Source organism: Oncorhynchus clarkii, chromosome 6 (genome assembly GCF_045791955.1).
Source record: "Oncorhynchus clarkii lewisi isolate Uvic-CL-2024 chromosome 6, UVic_Ocla_1.0, whole genome shotgun sequence".
In the NCBI taxonomy this organism is placed as follows: Eukaryota; Metazoa; Chordata; class Actinopteri; order Salmoniformes; family Salmonidae; genus Oncorhynchus; species Oncorhynchus clarkii.
Window position 1 is genome coordinate 13,241,548 of NC_092152.1, and position 19,996 is coordinate 13,261,543.

At 42.4% G+C, this 19,996-nt stretch overlaps 1 protein-coding gene across 1 annotated transcript; it reads left to right on the top strand.

Annotated features, from left to right (window-relative positions):
- The first annotated feature begins 8,469 nt into the window (after positions 1–8,469).
- Positions 8,470–19,332, top strand: LOC139410643 (aquaporin 3a). Its single transcript, XM_071156002.1, has 6 exons — positions 8,470–8,767; positions 16,177–16,303; positions 16,505–16,642; positions 16,768–16,883; positions 16,990–17,207; positions 17,542–19,332. The coding sequence occupies exons 1-6, from the start codon at positions 8,660–8,662 to the stop codon at positions 17,747–17,749; spliced, it is 915 nt and encodes a 304-aa protein (XP_071012103.1). The 5' UTR covers positions 8,470–8,659; the 3' UTR covers positions 17,750–19,332.
- Positions 19,333–19,996: the final 664 nt, after the last annotated feature.

A 19,996-nucleotide genomic window follows, 5' to 3' on the forward strand; every position in this document is an offset into this window, starting at 1 on the left:
TTTTATTAGAATGTATTTATAATTGCAACTGCCAACACTAGAGTCATTTCTTCCCTCAGCTGGGGCTCAGTCACTTGAGGTCAGGCTTGTCTTTTACATGTCTCTGGTGCTATGCAGAATATCAGAAAGGGAAGAGGACAGGATGGAACATTGTCTTCATATGTGAATGTATCTGTTTAACCATGTGAAGGGATGGCGTGATTAAGGGGGAATCAATTACTTTCTCCACAATGTCTGTGCGCAAGTCACTCCCCTCAGTGAGTTTGTCCAGGAGAGTGGTCAAGAAGGGGTTTTACTTTAGATGGGAGTATATAGAGTTGACAATTGAGTTGTGTCATTGGATGAGGTAATGGTTCTGTGCTGTGAAGTACTAGGAATGAGATTAGAACCTAATTTTAGGGACCAAACCGAACGATAATTTATAGCGAATGCTATCTGGCTATGGGATACTCCTCTCTCTCAAGTAAAAGTCTTTCTTTGTGAACTGTTCCTGATATCTGTGGTTCGTCATGTAGGTTGAGAGGGGTGTATCTTGGCTATAAAAGATATTTGTAATATTCTGTAGTCACTTTCAATGGTTCATTAGAGAGAGCGCATCATTGAAAGTCAAAGGCTATTGCAAAGCTCTTATTATTAAAGATGTTGTTTAAGTATAACTCTGACTGGTGTGTGAAGTTTAACTCTCCTCATTTGGTAAAGCAGAAATATGCCACCACAAGTCCCGATACAGTTGGATTAAAATAGCCAGGGAGTTCCTCTAGAGTCCCGATACAGTTGGATTAAAATAGCCAGGGAGTTCCTCTAGAGTCCCGATGCAGTTGGATTAAAATAGCCAGGGAGTTCCTCTAGAGTCCCTATACAGTTGGATTAAAATAGCCAGGGAGTTACTCTAGAGTCCCGATACAGTTGGATTAAAATAGCCAGGGAGTTACTCTAGAGTCCTAATACAGTTGGATTAAAATAGCCAGGGAGTTACTCTAGAGTCCTGATACAGTTGCCCGTTGATGTAAAGTTTATTCATCACCAAGGAGATTTGTTGGTTCAGGCAATGCTTTTTTTTCATAATGGGATAGTTTTTTTCTCCTTTCATTGATCTCTGTGGGGAAGTGATCATTCATTCCAAAATCAGTGTTTGAGTTCTCTGCCCCTGCTCTTCGCCATTTCCTTTTGCTTAAAATGTGCAAAACATGCAATAACAGCCTGTGGACTATTCCCAGAGGCCTTGCCCATTCTATGGACTGGAGAAAGTGACATTTACGCCCATCTGTGGGCAGTTTCATTTGAGGTGACATAGTCACAGCTTCTGCTGTTGTCATTCTCTGGTATCCCTGAAAATATTAGATTGTCCCGCATTGATTGTCCCCATGGTTTCTTTAAGTAGTTTGTTCTCCCTTTGCATCAACTCCACCTTGCCAGCAATAGAGTCTACAGTACCTTTCAACACTGTCTTCTCTTTCCTTAGATCGACAATCGGACATTGGCTGAATTCTAGATGTCGTCTTGTAGTATATCCAAGATATCAAGGTTGGCAAGCCTTTCGTTGATAGATTTCAACAAGTCAACATCCATATCCGTAAACCACTCTCCACGCACACCCGCTTGTTTGGGGATTTGATGCCATTGTTGATACGGCTTTGCCAACTTGGATTTGGTTTGTTTTGTTGAATGGGTTTGTTGTCCTTAACAGTGCTTGAAACCAGTGACATATTTATTTGAGATCGTCAGTACCTTTCGTCAGTGAATCATTCAAGCTCTTCCATGGATTCTGAATCATCCAGCGTGTTTGCAGGCAGAGTAAAATAATGACAAAACAACTGATGTATCTTTCTGGACCTACAGTTGAAGTCGGAGGTTTACATACACTTAGGTTGAAGTCATTAAAACTAGTTTTTCAACCACTCCACAAATTTCTTGTTAACAAACTACAGTTTTGGCAAGTCGGTTAGGACATCTACTTTGTGCATGACAAGTAATTTTTCCAACAATTGTTTACAGACAAATTATTTCACTTATAATTCACTGTATCACAATTCCAGTGGGTCAGAAGTTTACATACACTAAGTTGACTGTGCCTTTTAAACAACTTGGAAAATTCCAGAAAAAGATGTCACGGCTTTAGAAGCTTCTGATAGGCTAATTGACATCATTTGAGTCAATTGGAGATGCACCTGTGGATGTATTTCAAGGCCTACGTTCAAACTCAGTGCCTCTTTGCTTGACATCATGGGAAAATCAGAAGACATCAGCCAAGACCTCAGAAAAATAATTGTAGACCTCCACAAGTCTGGTTCATCCTTGGGAGTAATTTCCAAATGTCTGAATGTACCACGTTCATCTGTACAAACAATAGTACGCAAGTACAGTGGGGCAAAAAAGTATTTAGTCAGCCACCAATTGTGCAAGTTCTCCCACTTAAAAATATGAGAGAGGCCTGTAATTTTCATCATAGGTACACTTCAACTATGACAGACAAAATGAGAGAAAAAAATCTGGAAAATCACGTAGGATTTTAATGAATTTATTTGCAAATTATGGTGGAAAATAAGTAGTTGGTCAATAACAAAAGTTTTTCTCAATACTTTGTTACATACCCTTTGTTGGCAATGACAGAGGTCAAATGTTTTCTCTAAGTCTTCACAAGGTTTTCACACACTGTTGCTGGTATTTTGGCCCATTCCTCCATGTAGATCTCCTCTAGAACAGTGATGTTTTGTGGCTGTTGCTGGGCAACACAGACTTTCAACTCCCTCCAAAGATTTTCTATGGGGTTGAGATCTGGAGACTGGCTAGGCCACTCCAGGACCTTGAAATGCTTCTTACGAATCCACTCCTTCATTGCCCGGGCGGTGTGTTTGGGATCATTGTCATGCTGAAAGACCCAGCCACGTTTCTTCTTCAATGCCCTTGCTGATGGAAGGAGGTTTTCACTCAAAATCTCACGATACATGGCCCCATTCATTCTTTCCTTTACACGGATCAGTCGTCCTGGTCCCTTTGCAGAAAAACAGCCCCAAAGCATGATGTTTCCACCCCCATGCTTCACAGTAGGTATGGTGTTCTTTGGATGCAACTCAGCATTCTTTGTCCTCCAAACACGACGAGTTGAGTTTTTACCCAAAAGTTATATTTTGTTTTCATCTGACCATATGACATTCTCCCAATCTTCTTCTGGATCATCCAAATGCTCTCTAACAAACTTCAGACGGGCCTGGACATGTACTGCCTTAAGCAGGATTTGAGTCCCTGGCGGCGTAGTGTGTTACTGATGGTAGGCTTTGTTACTTTGGTCCCAGCTCTCTGCAGGTCATTCACTAGGTCCCCCGTGTTGTTCTGGGATTTTTGCTCACTGTTCTTGTGATCATTTTGACCCCACGGGGTGAGATCTTGCGTGGAGCCCCAGATCGAGGGAGATTATCAGTGGGCTTGTATGTCTTCCATTTCCTAATTTCCTAAAACCAAGCTGCTTACCTATTGCAGATTCAGTTTTCCCAGCCTGGTGCAGGTCTACAATTGTGTTTCTGACAGCTCTTTGGTCTTGGCCATAGTGGAGTTTGGAGTGTGACTGTTTGAGGTTGTGGACAGGTGTCTTTTATACTGATAACAAGTTCAAAAAGGTGCCATTAATACAGGTAACGAGTAGAGGACAGAGGAGCCTCTTAAAGAAGAAGTTACAGGTCTGTGAGAGCCAGAAATCTTGCTTGTTTGTAGGTGCCCAAATGCTTATTTTCCACCAGAATTTGCAAATAAATTCATAAAAAATCCTACAATGTGATTTTCCAGATTTTGTTTCTCATTTTGTCTGTCTTTTTTTTTTCAATTTAAAGTTTTATTAAGTTTTCTTGTTTTTCAATCAACCAGCAAAACACATTCCACATTCACAGGTGTGACAGGCTTAAAAAAATAAAATACAAAAGTTTAAAAAATCCAATAATAATACATTTGAAAAAAAATAAAATTAAAAGGAAAGATGAAGAAAAATAATGTTTTTTTTTTTCTCTCTCTTGTTGCATATATATATATATATATGAACGTCAGAAAAACTGACATATTTGGAAAATGTGGAAATGATCATTGTAACCTACAGTGCTGTGAAAAAGTATTTGTCCCTTTTAAAATGTTCTCTACTTTTGCATATTTTTGATACTGAATTTTCAACCAAAACCTGATATTAGATAAAGGGAGCCTGAGTGAACACATAGCACAACAATTACATACTGTACTTATTTCATAAACAAAGTTATGCAGTACCCAATGCCCTTGTGTGAAAACGTAATTGCCCCCACTCTCAATAACTGGTTGTGCCACCTTTTTAGCTGTAATCACTCCATCCAAAAGCTTCCTGTAGTTGTTGGATCAGTCTGGAGGGATTCTGGCCCACTCTTCCATGCAGAACTGCTGTAACTCCGTGACATTTGTGGGTTTTCAAGCTTGAACTGCTCGTTTCAAGTCCTGACACAACATCTAAATTGGGATTAGGTCTGGACTTTGATTAGGCCATTCCAAAACTTCAAATGTGTTGCTTATCAGCCATTTTCATGTAGACTTGATTGTGCGTTTTGGATCATTGTCCTGCTGCATGACCCAGCTGTGCTTCAGCTTCAGCTCACAGATGGATGGCCTGAGAGTATCCTATAGATTTATCTGATACAGAGCAGAATTCATGGTTCCTTCTATTAAGGCAAGTCGTCCAGGTCCGTTGGTATGAGGTTCATACTGTGGAATGCAGTGTTTGGTTTTCACCAGGCATAATGGGACCATGTTGTCCAAAAAGTTATAATTTTGAATAATCTGTCCATAGAACATTCTTCCAAGACTTGATGATCATCCAGGTGCTTTTTGGCAAACTTCAGTCATCTTTTTGGATGACATGGGTCCCATTATGCCTGGCGAAACCCAAACTCTACATTGTGTTTTGAGAACATTTGCCGCGACCTTACGAATGTTCTGGGAACTTCACAGAACCAATTTTAGGTTTGCTGGGTAGTCTGTCATGCTCAAGAATACCACACAATTTTGTGCAATTGGTGTTAGCATCGCAGTGCTAGCTGCATCGCAGTGCTAGCTGTGTCACCAGAGATTCTGGGTTTGAGCCCAGGCTCTGTCGCAGCCGGCCGCGACTGGGAGGCCCATGGGGCGGCGCACAATTGGCCCAGAGTCGTCCGGGTTAGGAAGGGTTTGGTCGGCAGGGGTATCCTTGTCTCATCGCGCACTAGCGACTCCTGTGGCGGGCCGGGCACAGTGCACGCTGACCAGGTCGCCAGGTGTACGGTGTTTCCGCCGACACATTGGTGTGGCTGGCTTCCGGGTTGGATGTGTATTGTTTCAAGAAGCAATGCGGCTTGGTTGGGTAATGTTTCAAGGACGCATGGACGCATGGCTCTTGACCTTCGCCTCTCCCGAGTCCGTACGGGAGTTGCAGCGATGAGACAGGACTGTAACCACTACCAATTGGATACCATGAAATTGGGGAGAAAAAAAGGTCTAAAAACAAATATAGAGAACATGAATGTTCACAAAAGATGTTTACATACTGAGGAAATTCTAAGGAGAGGCAATATGTTATCCCTAATCAAGCCCCATTGTGGAAATGTAATCATCTTCCATATAATAATGTTTTTTTAGCAACAAACTGGACGCGTGCTCAACAATGGGGAAAAACAGACAGGGTTGACTTAGATTGGTGACAACATGTAAGCAATATTTCGTCTCCAATGTTTATTGAAAGCATAAATACATTTGCACAATGAGCGCTTTTCCCTCAAATACTGTACATCGATACAATTGTTTGTTAGCTAGCTAGCACATGTGATCTATATTAGTATTAACATTAAATCACTTAAAACAAAACATGGTATGTAGACCAACAGGCCACTTAAGATTCCCCACATGGCAGTTTCTTGTCAGTCTTGTTAGCAATCTGGCCATCCAGGACTGGATTTTCTGGCAGGTGAGATCAGACGGGACCATTCTAGCCAATGAGAGGGCACATACGCGTGTGCGCAACAGCACAAAGTTGTTTTTCTCAAAGTTTCCAGAATGCCAAGGGTATCCACTTATATCAGAACATTTGTAACAGCCTAAACATTATAAAACGTCTATTTGATCAAATAAGCCTCACGTAATTCAACAATGTCATAGACATTAATACTGAAATGGGCTTGTCTCACGATGACAGATTTTGGGAGGAGTAAATTATTTCGCTTGGCCTCTTCCTCTCTGGTTTTAGTGCTAAGTAATATTTGTCTTTCAAAAATTCTGAATGACACCTGACGTGTCACAACAAGATAAACACAAACTTCATAAACACAATGGAGACCATTATGTGCATCACCACCGCAATGCTTTTCTCATGAGTTAGAGGTAACTGCATACATGGAGTGTGTCTGATAGTGGACGTTGCGAAACAAGTGGGAGGATCAACACAAGTGGGTGTATCGAAACCTAACCCCACAAAGTAGAACTGCACTGTTAGTCACATGTTGTCAACATGTGGTCAACCCTCCATCTGGAGACCTCCTGGGTATTCAGGCTTGGCTTTTGATCCAACCCTGAAACATCCAAGTCTGCTTATCAAGGAACTGTTGAGCAGCTGATGTTTAGGCTACAGTGTGGTTAGACTAGGGCTTGAACAAAAGCCTGCACACCCAGTAGCTCTCCTGGAGGATGATTGCCACCCTTGATATAAAATATTGCACCATTACAACCAAATACTTAAAAAAAAAATATTATTACTTTATTAAATGACTCAGAGATCAAATGGATAAAGTGAGCTACTTCAAATCAAGGTATATAACTCGACATGAATATGTAGATTTTTAAATGATTGATATATGTGTGCCTCCGTTAATTAAATTGATACAAATTATGAAACAAATTTCCATGACTTTTCATGACCTTAAACCCTCATTTTCGATATGTCACGGACAGATTCACAGACTAGTGGCAAATAAAGTTGAACAATTAAAAAAATATGTTTTAACCTTTATTTAGCTATGCAAGTCAGTTAAGAATAAGAATCTCTGGATTAACTATCTAATGTTAGCTAAATGTAGTAATGAATAATTTGGCTACATTTCTTTAAATTCACAATTCTGTGAAAGGTATTGTGTAAGTTTTAAATTGACACAGTACCTGTTAGCAAAGGTGTCAGCTAGAGATGCCGTGCAGGAGCTTGCAGGGATTTGTAGTTTTCCATGATGTCTACTTTGTTGCTAATAAGCATTTTCCAATCTGTTAGTAAATAGAGCCGAATATATTGCTAAAAGTCACCTTGTCCTTGAGAGATTGACATGGTTATCAAAACATCACGCCAGGGAAAGCCTACACGAAACACAGCCCTTTAAGTGTTTCTACAATCCCCGATGGAAAAAAACGGAAAAAACTGTCTCAGCCTCATTGCAAAATGTGTAGAATAGCATAAGATTAGCTATAAAGCCACAATTTTCTTTCTGCCACCTGGCAACATGTTTAGAATTGCAGGAAATTAGCTCTTCCTCTTCTGAAATCAAGTCTTCTGATTCTCACACTCTCTCTTCTCCTTTTAGTCCATCCTGTTTCTTTGTTCTGCCTGAAACTTCATCACCATGTACTGTTCCTGCTTTGTCTGGTCTGAATAGAGGTGCCTGTCATTATATCTCTGTAACCGCTCAAAATGTATGCTTCTCACACCAAGAAGCAGTGTGACCCCCTTGTTCAGGAACTAGAGTACATTGCGTTCAACTTAACTGTGAAAGTATAGATTATACAGTATATTATAGATCAATCAGTTCTTGAACAAATATGATGTACCTTGATGTTTTTCTGTTATCTGATATATCCAATATTGCATTTGATATATCAACACAATAGGAAGCCCTACACAGTACATTGTGAAGTAGCAAAGCTCAAAATACAGAGTACAAGTAGTCTACTTCAATTCAAACATATATCACACTAGCATGAGTAGAGATACTCAACCTAACACTCACATACAGTAAACTATGGCCGTCCCTTTCTTCCCACAAATAACTAAAATACTTTAAACATTTTAAGTATAGTGGATTTCACGTTTTGTCAGGTAGATCTGAGTGCACTCAACAAACTGCCAGCTTCATTACAGACACCATGCAGGGCCCTGAGGCAGGCGGACTCGTGTCAAGCAAAGGGCTGTCAGACAGTTCTGAGATCTGTTGATGTATTACCAGAGGAAAGTATAACTGATTTTGAGTAAATCTGACCTCTATTCAGACCAGACAAAGCAGGAACAACAGAGAAAATGGACAGGCGGAAAGGAGAAGAGAGAGAGTGCGAATCAGAAGAGGCAGAGAGAGAGAAAGAGAGAGAGTCTGGGATTTACAAGGGAGAGACACTGACATCTATAGAGAGAGATTGTGGGAGGGAGAGAGAAGGGAGTGTTCAAGGAGGCTGTCTTTGGCAGGAGCCACAGGAAATCCAGGTCCTATAAGAGACAGAGGCCAGGGCCTCATCCATCACACACACTCAGGAGGACCTACCTACCTACCTACTGTCACCAGACACAGTACAGGAGGCCAGGGCATCAGCCATCACACACACTCAGGAGGACCTACCTACCTACTGTCACCAGACACAGTACAGGAGGCCAGGTCATCAGCCATCACACACACTCAGGAGGACCTACCTTGCCGAGCAGCACTGAACCATGGGAAAACAGAAGATATGGTTGGACAAGCTGGCACGGAACTTCCAGATCCGTAACCTGCTGCTGCGCCAGGCTCTGGCAGAGTGTCTGGGTACCCTCATCCTGGTGGTAAGAGACCCTCTATCTCTCACCACCTTACTCACATTCTCATTCATAATATGTATAGTCAGGTTAGCCTCACTCATTTTCCACATCTATAGTCAGGTTATCCTCACTCATTTTCCACATCTATAGTCAGGTTATCCTCACTCATTTTCCACATCTATAGTCAGGTTATCCTCACTCATTTTCCACATCTATAGTCAGGTTATCCTCACTCATTTTCCACATCTATAGTCAGGTTATCCTCACTAATTTTCCACATCTATAGTCAGGTTATCCTCACTCATTTTCCACATATATAGTCAGATTATCCTCACTCATTTTCCACATCTATAGTCAGGTTGTCCTCAATAATTTTCCACATCTATAGTCAGGTTTTCCTCACTCATTTTCCACATCTATAGTCAGGTTATCCTCACTCATTTTCCACATCTATAGTCAGGTTATCCTCACTCATTTTCCACATCTGTAGTCAGGTTATCCTAATTTTCCACATCTATAGTCAGGTTATCCTCACTCAAGCTTTCCTTGGAAGAGTAGACTGCATGTTTTACTTTCATGATTCTTTGCCACAATAAATATTAGTTTGAGCATATTCATACCTGTATCTCCTTGAAATATGACATTGCAGGTTACATTTTCTTGACTCCTCTTGTCTGTATTAATTCTGAATTAACAATAACTCGAGTATAGACCATTGTTGTAATGCCAAGATGTGAGAGCGATGGATACTGGTGGATAAGTTCAGCATGGGTTTACAGGTTGTGCTAGACTTTGCACTTGACTTCAAAGTGACGGGAGTCGGGAATGTGAGACTCATATAGGCAGCTGTAAATCACACTCCCTGAGTCTGTACAAAAATATGCTTGCTCTTGTTGGCAAGAACATGGACACATGATACCAGCATAACGATCCAGGATCCTAAGCTCCCCCGACAACCTCATGCCCTTCTGCTGCCATATTTGAGTTTGGTGTGTGTGTGTGTGTGTGTGCGCACGGGCATGTTTGTATATGTGTGTTTTTGAATCATATCCATAAACACACATTCACACACACACGTGTGTTTGTAAATGTGTGTTTGTAAATCTCTGTGTACTTGACACATATTGTGTCTGCCATATTTGTTCCTTTTTTCCATTCTTCATCATGGTGACATGGCACAAGACTTGTTGATATTGAACACTGAGAAATTGCTAGTCTAGAATTCAACATACTGTACATTGTGTGTAAGATGTATGTCCCTGAGGAGACTAAGCAGTGCTTGACTTGGACTGAAATATGTGTCGGTACTAATGTTTTGGTGCCGTTACTGTTTATATTCCGATGCAGGAACTCCACAATACTCTGGAGCTAATATTTTATAGGAGGTGCAGGATCTCAAGCAGTAGAACATTTGAGAGCTTCAATTTAGCACAAAACTATGATATTGTAACAATTTGTTTTTAAAAATAATATTAGGGATGATTGCTTCTTGTTTGCACTTTTGACCGCTGTTGATTGTTTCCCTCTTAGAGTGGCCTCTTCCTAGAAGGACTCATCCCTCCACATCACTCAGCTTTAATAAAACTGACAGATTAAATCTTCCCTCAGTCATTCACATAAAGGAACCCAGACCCTCGGCCATTGGTCACGTTAAATAAAGAAACAAGACAAATTAAACAACCCCTGCTATTTGTATTGTTATCTGGCTCTAGCAGTCAATAGCCACTGAGCACCTAGCGGACAGTTTGGCGAGAATACAACCTGCGGGTCTCTAGGCAGTTAACTTTCACTATTTGGCTCAGAGCGTTGATGGAGGGATCATTCAGTCTTACTCACGGTTGCAGGCTCTTTCACACACGTTTTAAACAACTTTTTTCTTCACTGCTTAATGTTAATGTATGTTATGGGAGGAAGTATTGGGAGTGACAGCGACAACACAATGGGTGAAACGTGAACATGCCAAATGCTCTCCAGGACACAGGTAGACGTCATCTATTGTGCTAACGTCATCAAGTTGTACTAATGACTAAGTAATATAATGAGTGAACAGGTAGGCGTTCTAATGACTGGTTCTCAGGTAGGGAGGAGGAACGAAGGGCAGGGCAGGGTTGTTTATCTCTACGTGTATATGTGTGTTTTTCAGTGTGTGTGTTTTTCAATGTGTGTGTGTGTTTTTCAGTGTGTGTGTATGTGTGTGTGGTTTTCAGTGTGTGTGGTTTTCAGTGTGTGTGTGTGTGTGTGTGCGCATTAGATTTGGCATGCGCACAGCTTCACCCCTATATATGGAGAACAGATCTCTGCATTCTTTACAATTGTATACCTGACTCCAGTTTACACTGAAGAAATAGGAAAAGAGTGAAAGTCGTTAATTAGAAGCCTCTGAATGAATGTGGTGTCTCTGGAGTGAAGGGGACCACATCCATTTCCAGGTGGTCAGTGGGGAGCCGACAGGCACTCTTTGTCTCTGAAGGTCAGCGGGTGACACTGACTCTCTATCAGCAGACAGGTCTTTCCTGAGCTCTTACAGGATCACCTGTGTGTGACAGGCGGTTGGACATACAGAATACGTCCTTCAGGCCCCAGCGGTGGTGTGCATGTGCACCGCCCAGGAAACAATACAGTCCTTACATAAACACAGGAATTAGGGGGAAAAACAGCAATAATTGTTCTCCTTATATTTCAGCTTCATTTCTGATACAGTCTGTGTGCTCTGCTTTGCTTAAATCCAAGTGGCGGGAGACCACATACTGCCACACAAAACTACGGCTGACCACCCCCCAAATCACTATCTTCAAACAATGTTCATAGGAGTGCATAAACGCGGGACGTAGTTTGGGGAAGAAATGTGCAGAATAAATGTGCTGAGGATGACTATATCGGTCCTCTAATACAGGACTAGTAAAGGCCCAGTGTTATGGTCCTCTAATACAGGACTAGTAAAGGCCCAGTGTTATGGTCCTCTATGTCAGTCCTCTAATACAGGACTAGTAAAGGCCCAGTGTTATGGTCCTCTATGTCAGTCCTCTAATACAGGACTAGTAAAGGCTCAGTGTTACCGTCCACTATGTCAGTCCTCTAATACAGGACTAGTAAAGGCTCAGTGTTATGGTCCTCTATGTCAGTCCTCTAATACAGGACTAGTAAAGGCTCAGTGTTATGGTCCTCTATGTCAGTCCTCTAATACAGGACTAGTAAAGGCCCAGTGTTATGGTCCTCTATGTAGGTCCTCTAATACAGGACTAGTAAAGGCCCAGTGTTATGGTCCTCTAATACAGGACTAGTAAAGGCTCAGTGTTATGGTTCTTTATGTCAGTCCTCTAATACAGGACTAGTAAAGGCTCAGTGATATGGTCCTCTAATACAGGACTAGTAAAGGCTCAGTGTTACCGTCCTCTATGTCAGTCCTCTAATACAGGACTAGTAAAGGCTCAGTGTTATGGTCCTCTATGTAGGTCCTCTAATACAGGACTAGTAAAGGCTCAGTGTTATGGTCCTCTATGTCAGTCCTCTAATACAGGACTAGTAAAGGCTCAGTGTTATGGTCCTCTATGTCAGTACTCTAATACAGGACTAGTAAAGGCTCAGTGTTATGGTCCTCTATGTCAGTCCTCTAATACAGGACTAGTAAAGGCTCAGTGTTATGGTCCTCTATGTAGATCCTCTAATACAGGACTAGTAAAGGCTCAGTGTTATGGTCCTCTATGTCAGTCCTCTAATACAGGACTAGTAAAGGCCCAGTGTTATGGTCCTCTATGTAGGTCCTCTAATACAGGACTAGTAAAGGCTCAATGTTATGGTCCTCTATATCAGTCCTCTAATACAGGACTAGTAAAGGCCCAGTGTTATGGTCCTCTAATACAGGACTAGTAAAGGCTCAGTGTTATGGTCCTCTATGTCAGTCCTCTAATACAGGACTAGTAAAGGCGCAGTGTTATGGTCCTCTATGTCAGTCCTCTAATACAGAACTAGTAAAGGCTCAGTGTTATGGTCCTCTATGTCAGTCCTCTAATACAGGACTAGTAAAGGCTCAGTGTTATGGTCCTCTATGTAGGTCCTCTAATACAGGACTAGTAAAGGCTCAGTGTTATGGTCCTCTAATACAGGACTAGTAAAGGCCCAGTGTTATGGTCCTCTATGTCAGTCCTCTAATACAGGACTAGTAAAGGCTCAGTGTTATGGTCCTCTATGTCAGTCCTCTAATACAGGACTAGTAAAGGCTCAGTGTTATGGTCCTCTATATCAGTCCTCTAATACAGGACTAGTAAAGGCTCAGTGTTATGGTCCTCTATGTCAGTCCTCTAATACAGGACTAGTAAAGGCTCAGTGTTACCGTCCTCTATGTCAGTCCTCTAATACAGGACTAGTAAAGGCCCAGTGTTATGGTCCTCTATGTCAGTCCTCTAATACAGGACTAGTAAAGGCCCAGTGTTATGGTCCTCTATGTAGGTCCTCTAATACAGGACTAGTAAAGGCCCAGTGTTATGGTCCTCTATGTAGGTCCTCTAATACAGGACTAGTAAAGGCCCAGTGTTATGGTCCTCTATGTAGGTCCTCTAATACAGGACTAGTAAAGGCCCAGTGTTATGGTCCTCTAAGGCCCAGTGTTATGGTCCTCTATGTAGGTCCTCTAATACAGGACTAGTAAAGGCCCAGTGTTATGGTCCTCTATGTAGGTCCTCTAATACAGGACTACTAAAGGCCCAGTGTTATGGTCCTCTATGTAGGTCCTCTAATACAGGACTAGTAAAGGCCCAGTGTTATGGTCCTCTATATCAGTCCTCTAATACAGGACTAGTAAAGGCTCAGTGCACTACATTTGTGATTTAAAAAATAAAATAAAAAAACATTTGTAACTTGAATCTGATCATTATCTGTACAAAACAGTTCAGCTGATAATACAAGTGGAATATCAAAATACATGCTTGGTATATGTTTTCCAGTTTCTAGAAATACTTTGCAAATGCAACTTATTTCTATGTGAAAACTGACGCTCTGATCCACAGCAACTTACAGTAGTGACCGCATGCATTTTCATACGGGTCACCTCTTGGGAATCAAACCCACAACCCGAGCATTGCAAGCACCATGCTCTACTAACTGAGCCACATCATCACATACCACTTGATGTTTCAATGTACTCAATGACTGTATTGTCCATTGTTTTTCTTCATGGTGATGGAAAGTCTACAGGTACAAACCTAGATGACCAGCCTATGTACAATACTTTAATGTACATTTACAGTGAGTGGTTTGTAAGGATGGTCAATTAATACTGCACAAAAAGTGGTTGTTTTCCATGTTAGTTTATCAAGAAAAACATTTCATTTGATGCAGATGTTTTGTGTCTTTGTCCATGACTTTGCACTTTTGGATGTAATTGTTTGGGACAGGGTTTTGTTCTTTCTGGATTCCAGTAGAATGACAATCGCAGAGAAAGGGACAGAGCAACAACTCTCACAATTCCAACTATTGAATCCTGCTAGATATACTGTTCCTCATTTTACAACTACCTTTTTTTGGCAAGGCAGTGATGCTGTTTTTGTTGTTGCCTGCTCTACAGAGGTCTATATTAGTCCCCGAATACCAGTAAAGGCCCAGTGCACTACTTTTGTAAAATAATGTTGTAAAAAAAACAAAAAATCAGGTTGTGCTGCAGCACCCTCAGCATCCCTGCTTCCTGCAGCTATGTAGGAGTGGCTCTGTGATGGAAAGAGTATGGTGACTTCTTCAAACTTCACCTGTCCTTTTGTCCAATAAACATTTTTCATGTATAGTGATGTTTGAAAAGACTGACGCCGTCTAAAGCTATCTGAGGTTTCCTGTCTATGTGACTCTACCACCCTCAAACCCTCCCTACCTCCGTATCTCCCTACCTCCAGTGCTGTTGGCTAAAAGGGATACCTGGGTGAACAGGTCTATCGCTAAACATAATGTTGCTGTATGAGGACACAGCATAAACTGCCTGACATTCTGGTGAGTGATTGCGTAATGCAGTCATGCAATGTCATGGCGTAATGCTGTCATGACTTGCTGTCGCTATCACCAACAAGCCATTTAGACAGCTGTGATTTAGGTGATTCATTCTGTTAGATGCTGTCTTTTTGAGTCATTGCTCACTGTGTCATGAAACTTCAAACGATTCCGAGAATAACCTTTCGGTGTAATTTGATCTGGCTAATTCAGTCGACTCTTTGGCACCATACTGACAAGTTATCAGATGCCGCTGACATTTGACTACATGTCTAAAGATGTAGTATCCCTGAAGTATTTTCCCACCGAGTTGGAAGCATGAGGCCCTCTGGTCTCATCGGGAGTTTAGACTGGGCTCAGTGATGTTGAACCTCTGCTAGACGCCAAGACCTTTATCGAGAGCTATGGTTCCTCGCAACTAACCTCAACGTATGTGCCCTGCTGGTCTCAGTGGAATGCATTCACTCCAGGGGAGCCTTGCGACTGGATCCCATTTCAATCTTTAAGGTGTCCAGTTTCACTTACAGTGATTGCACACCGCTTCTGACCTGTGCTGACCTTCAGGGATGACAAATCTAGGATATCCGTTTGAACACTGAACAAAAATATACATTTTTACTGAGTTACAGTTAAATCAGTCAATTTAAATAAATTCATTAGTCCCTAATCTATGGATTTCACATGACTGGGCAGGGACACAGCCATGGATTGGGCTGGAAGGGATAGACCCACCCATTTGGGAGCGAGGTCCAACCTGTGGGGAGCCATGCCCAGCCAATCAGAATAAGTTTTTCTCCCTCTCAGACGGATGTGGAGGTCCTTGGCTGGTGTGGTTACACATGGTCTGCGGTTGTGAGGCCGGTTGGATATACTGCCAAATTCTCTAAAATAACTTTGGTAAGCCACTGGTGGTGGCTTATTAACATTCAATTATCTTGCAACAGCTCTGTTGGACATTCCTGCTGTCAGCACGCCAATTCCACGCTCCCTCAAAACTTGAGACATCTGTGGCATTGTGTTGTCACAAAACTGCACATTTTAGAGTGGCCTTTTATTGTCTCCAGCACAAGGTGCACCTGTGTAATGATCATGCTGTTTAATCAGCTTCTTGATATGCCACACCTGTCAGGTATTATCTTGTCAAATGAGAAATGCTCACTAACAGGGATGTAAACAAATTTGTTCTCCAAATTTGAGAGAAATTATATTTTTGTGCATGGGATCCTTTATTTCAGAAGAAAATGGGACCAACACTTTACATGTTGAGTTGATATTTTTGTTCAGTATATATAATTTATAATTACAAAGCCATTTGATGCACAAAGCTTGAGTGACTATTGCAGTGTGTTAACAATGCAAGGTGTATGTTTGGCTATGCTCTGGAATTACACACCTAGCGATGTTGGCGCTCAATTTTTGTTGGTACTCATGTTATACTTTTTGTCTCTCCCCTCTCTTGACAGATGTTTGGTTGTGGTGCGGTGGCTCAGCTGGTGCTTAGTGGAGGATCTCATGGCATGTTCCTCACCGTGAACTTTGCTTTCGGCTTCGCTGCCACCCTAGGGATCCTGGTCTGTGGCCAAGTATCAGGTTCGCACATCATATGATTAGGTGTATAGGTTCTCCTTGAACAGATTTGTTCCCATGAGTTGTTCTAAGGCTCAACCTATAATAGTCATGTGTTCTTCTGCCTGATAAATGACTGTGTTGCAGTGTTGGAAAGGTACTTCCTTTTGGAGAGAAGCCGTCCTGCTTTAATGTTAACAATCTCTCAACATGTGTTATTCCCAGGAGGCCATCTAAACCCGGCGGTGACTTTCGCCCTCTGCCTGCTTGGGAGAGAACGCTGGAGAAAGTTCCCAATGTACTTTGCCTTCCAGACACTGGGCGCTTTCCTGGGCTCCGGGATCATCTTTGGCCTGTACTTTGGTGAGTCCTCTGACATGTCCAGGGATGGAACTGATGCATCCATTGGACGAATCAGTGTATAGTGTAACACCTTGTTAAAGTTGATGTTATCTCATGATGTTTGTCTGTGTGTAATCTCCTCACAGACGCTCTGTGGGGCTTTGCTGGAAAGCTCATCGTTACCGGGCCCAACGCCACCGCTGGCATCTTCGCCACCTACCCTGGCGAACATCTCAACCTGCTCAATGGCTTCTTTGACCAGGTTAGCATCTTCCTTCTGCATACAACCCCCAAACTGATTAGATCAGGGAACAGAACTACTAGTGTATTGGAAATTCTCCATGTTAATGGAAGTGTCTCTATCGCAGGTGATTGGCACGGCAGCGTTGGTCGTGTGTATCCTGGCTATCGTAGACCCCTACAACAACCCCATCCCCCAGGGCCTGGAGGCCTTCACGGTGGGCTTCGTGGTGCTGGTCATTGGCCTGTCCATGGGCTTCAACTCCGGCTACGCCGTCAATCCTGCCAGGGACCTGGGGCCTCGTCTCTTCACCTCCCTGGCAGGCTGGGGCACCGAGGTCTTCACGTGAGTCCTCCCACAATCCTGTACACCTTTCTGCATTATTCTAGTTGCCTCCTCATCTCTCTGCTTGTCTTCACACCTCTTCTTATGTATCCTAGCACTATACATCTACCCCTCTGTTGAAAATCCTGGTTCGGGCTTTGTGCGTTATTGATATGCAGATGAGACAAAATGGGAGATGGTAATGATGGAACAAACAGATAAAAGCAGAGGATGCCAAGATTAAGAATATATCTTTCTCCTGTCTCTTGTGTAATCCATCTCCCGTCTTTGCTTCTCTCTCTCTCTCGCTCTCTCTCTCTCTCTCTCTCTCACTCTCTCTCTCTGGTCCTCACAGTGCCGGTAAGTGCTGGTTCCTGGTGCCCATCTTTGCCCCGTTTATAGGCTCCACCTTCGGGGTGATAGTCTATCAGCTGATGGTGGGCTACCATCAAGAGGGAGAGGCTCGCGACAAGAAGAGGAGGGAGGATGAGGAGAAAGAGGAAGTCAGAGTCAGACTCACTAATATCACCAAAAAGGATGCCCTAAAGGAAGAGATGGTATGAGTCTCTTAACCTACCACTCTCCAGCAGCCTTCACTCCCCACCACTACCACCACCACTACTACTACCACCACCACCACCACTACTACCACCACCACTACTACCACCATCACCACAACCACCACCATCACCACAACCACCACCACTACTACCATCACCACCACCACCAACACCAACACTACTACCATCACCACCACCACTACTACCTACCACCATCACCACCACCACCACCACCACCACTACTACCATCACCACCACTACTACTACCACCATCACCACCACTACTACCACCATCACCACCACCACCACTACCAACCCCACCACTACAAGCATTCTGTACCCCTAAAGCGAGTCCCAGTGGGGGGTACGGTCTCCTGGAGGGCCGGTGGGTCCCTCACCATCCTTGACTCTGACAGCTGTGTGTCTGTAAGGAGACAAATACAGCACACACATGCACAATGGACCGCAGTCTTTTCCATAGCATCAGCATCGCTCCAGTATATTTAGCTCTAGGCTTCCTTTGTCTTACATTGCAGCTTAATCGTGTCCTTAAGTAAATAGGGTGAATGTCATGACTCAAACAGAATTATATTAATTCTAAACGTTTAGAAACAATGGAAGTTTATATCCTAATATCTTTAGGGCTACTGTTTGAAATGTTTGCTCTGTTTTATACTGATTGTATGTGTCTCAGAGGAGGCTGGTGGGAGGAGCTATAGGAGGATGGCCTATTGTAATGGCTGGAATGGAATTAATGGAACGATATCCAACTCATCAAACATATGAAAACTACATGTAGTTGACTCCCTTCCATTAATTCCATTCCAGCCATTACAATGAGCCCGTTCGTCTATTGCTCCTCCCACCAGCCTCCTCTGATGTGCCACGACCAGAGTACTGGAATTTCTAAAATGTCAATGTCAACATTCCTCTCACAAGGAAATGCCTGCTTTTTCTTGTTACGGAAATTGAACGAATACCTTCAAACAGTGAACATAGGTTGAATTTAACCAGATGTTTTCCTGGTTAGAGGAAAGAGAACACCTCTCAATGGGATAGGTAGTGTGATAATGACTTTTGATTCATGCTTGTTATGTCATTACATGTAATACAGACTGTATACTGTCTATCTGTTGGCAAGGTAACAAGACTACAACCAGAAAACAGTCCGTTCTGTATATCTTATTGTTCAGAGAGTTAACAACTAGCTAGCTGTGAAGTGTTCAAGCAGTACACTTTGATTGTTTCATGGCAACACAGCCTTCTGACCTCTCATTGGAGTGATGAAAACCACTGTTCTTCTTTCCTTCGTCAGCTCTTGGGTTTCTCACCATATGAAAACATTTGAGATTCATTGATTTGATTCATTTTCATTGGGTTTGATTGCCAACACTTTTTGCTTGTAAATATTTGCAGTATTTAAACCTGTCAATAAAACCACTGCCATATGTGCCTTGTGTCAGTAACACGTTGCTAGGGTTCTAATGACTGTGCCCTAAGGCCTTTGGTATATTGTTAGTTGGGTCAGGAGTATTTTTTTGTACTATCATTATAATAAAGTTATGTTATGGTTTAAATATGGTTCATGATATGAGGTTTCATGTCTTGTCCTGTTCTCTTCTCCTTCTCCACACACGCATGCACACACTCACGCACACACTCATGCACACCCACCCTTGTACTTAAAAAAAAATGGCCACACCCTCCCCACTCATTCAATTAACTCAACAACAAAAATGAACAACCACAAATAACTATAACTGCAGCGATACTGTGTTTATAAATGTGGATATCAACTTTGCCCCAGCATGGTTTTGTGATAGAGTCCATGCCAAGCAGGGCTAAGGGCTAGAAGGTTGCGGGTTCACAGACCACCATGGACGAGCTCACTCTCCCTGCCTGTTTCAGTACACTACGTAGTAATTTGCATATACCCTGCCCTTTCCCTCCCCCATATCCCAATTTGTGCCACCCATGAGTGAGAAACCTAGGCTCCCAAAACACACAAATAATCAATACTCACATGGGCTGTCATGGCTAATGACCACCGCAGAGAGGATGACTGTTCTAGGGTGGAAGTTTGTCATTGGGTCAGCTGAAACTTTGAAATTGATGATTCAAGAGGAACAACCAAACCGTCCCCACCCTCGCGGCCCTTTTAAAATATTAAGGTATTTTTTCCTGAGTTTTAATCATCAAATCAATAATCATCAAAACATCAAATCCAATCACATTTTTTTAATCAAATTG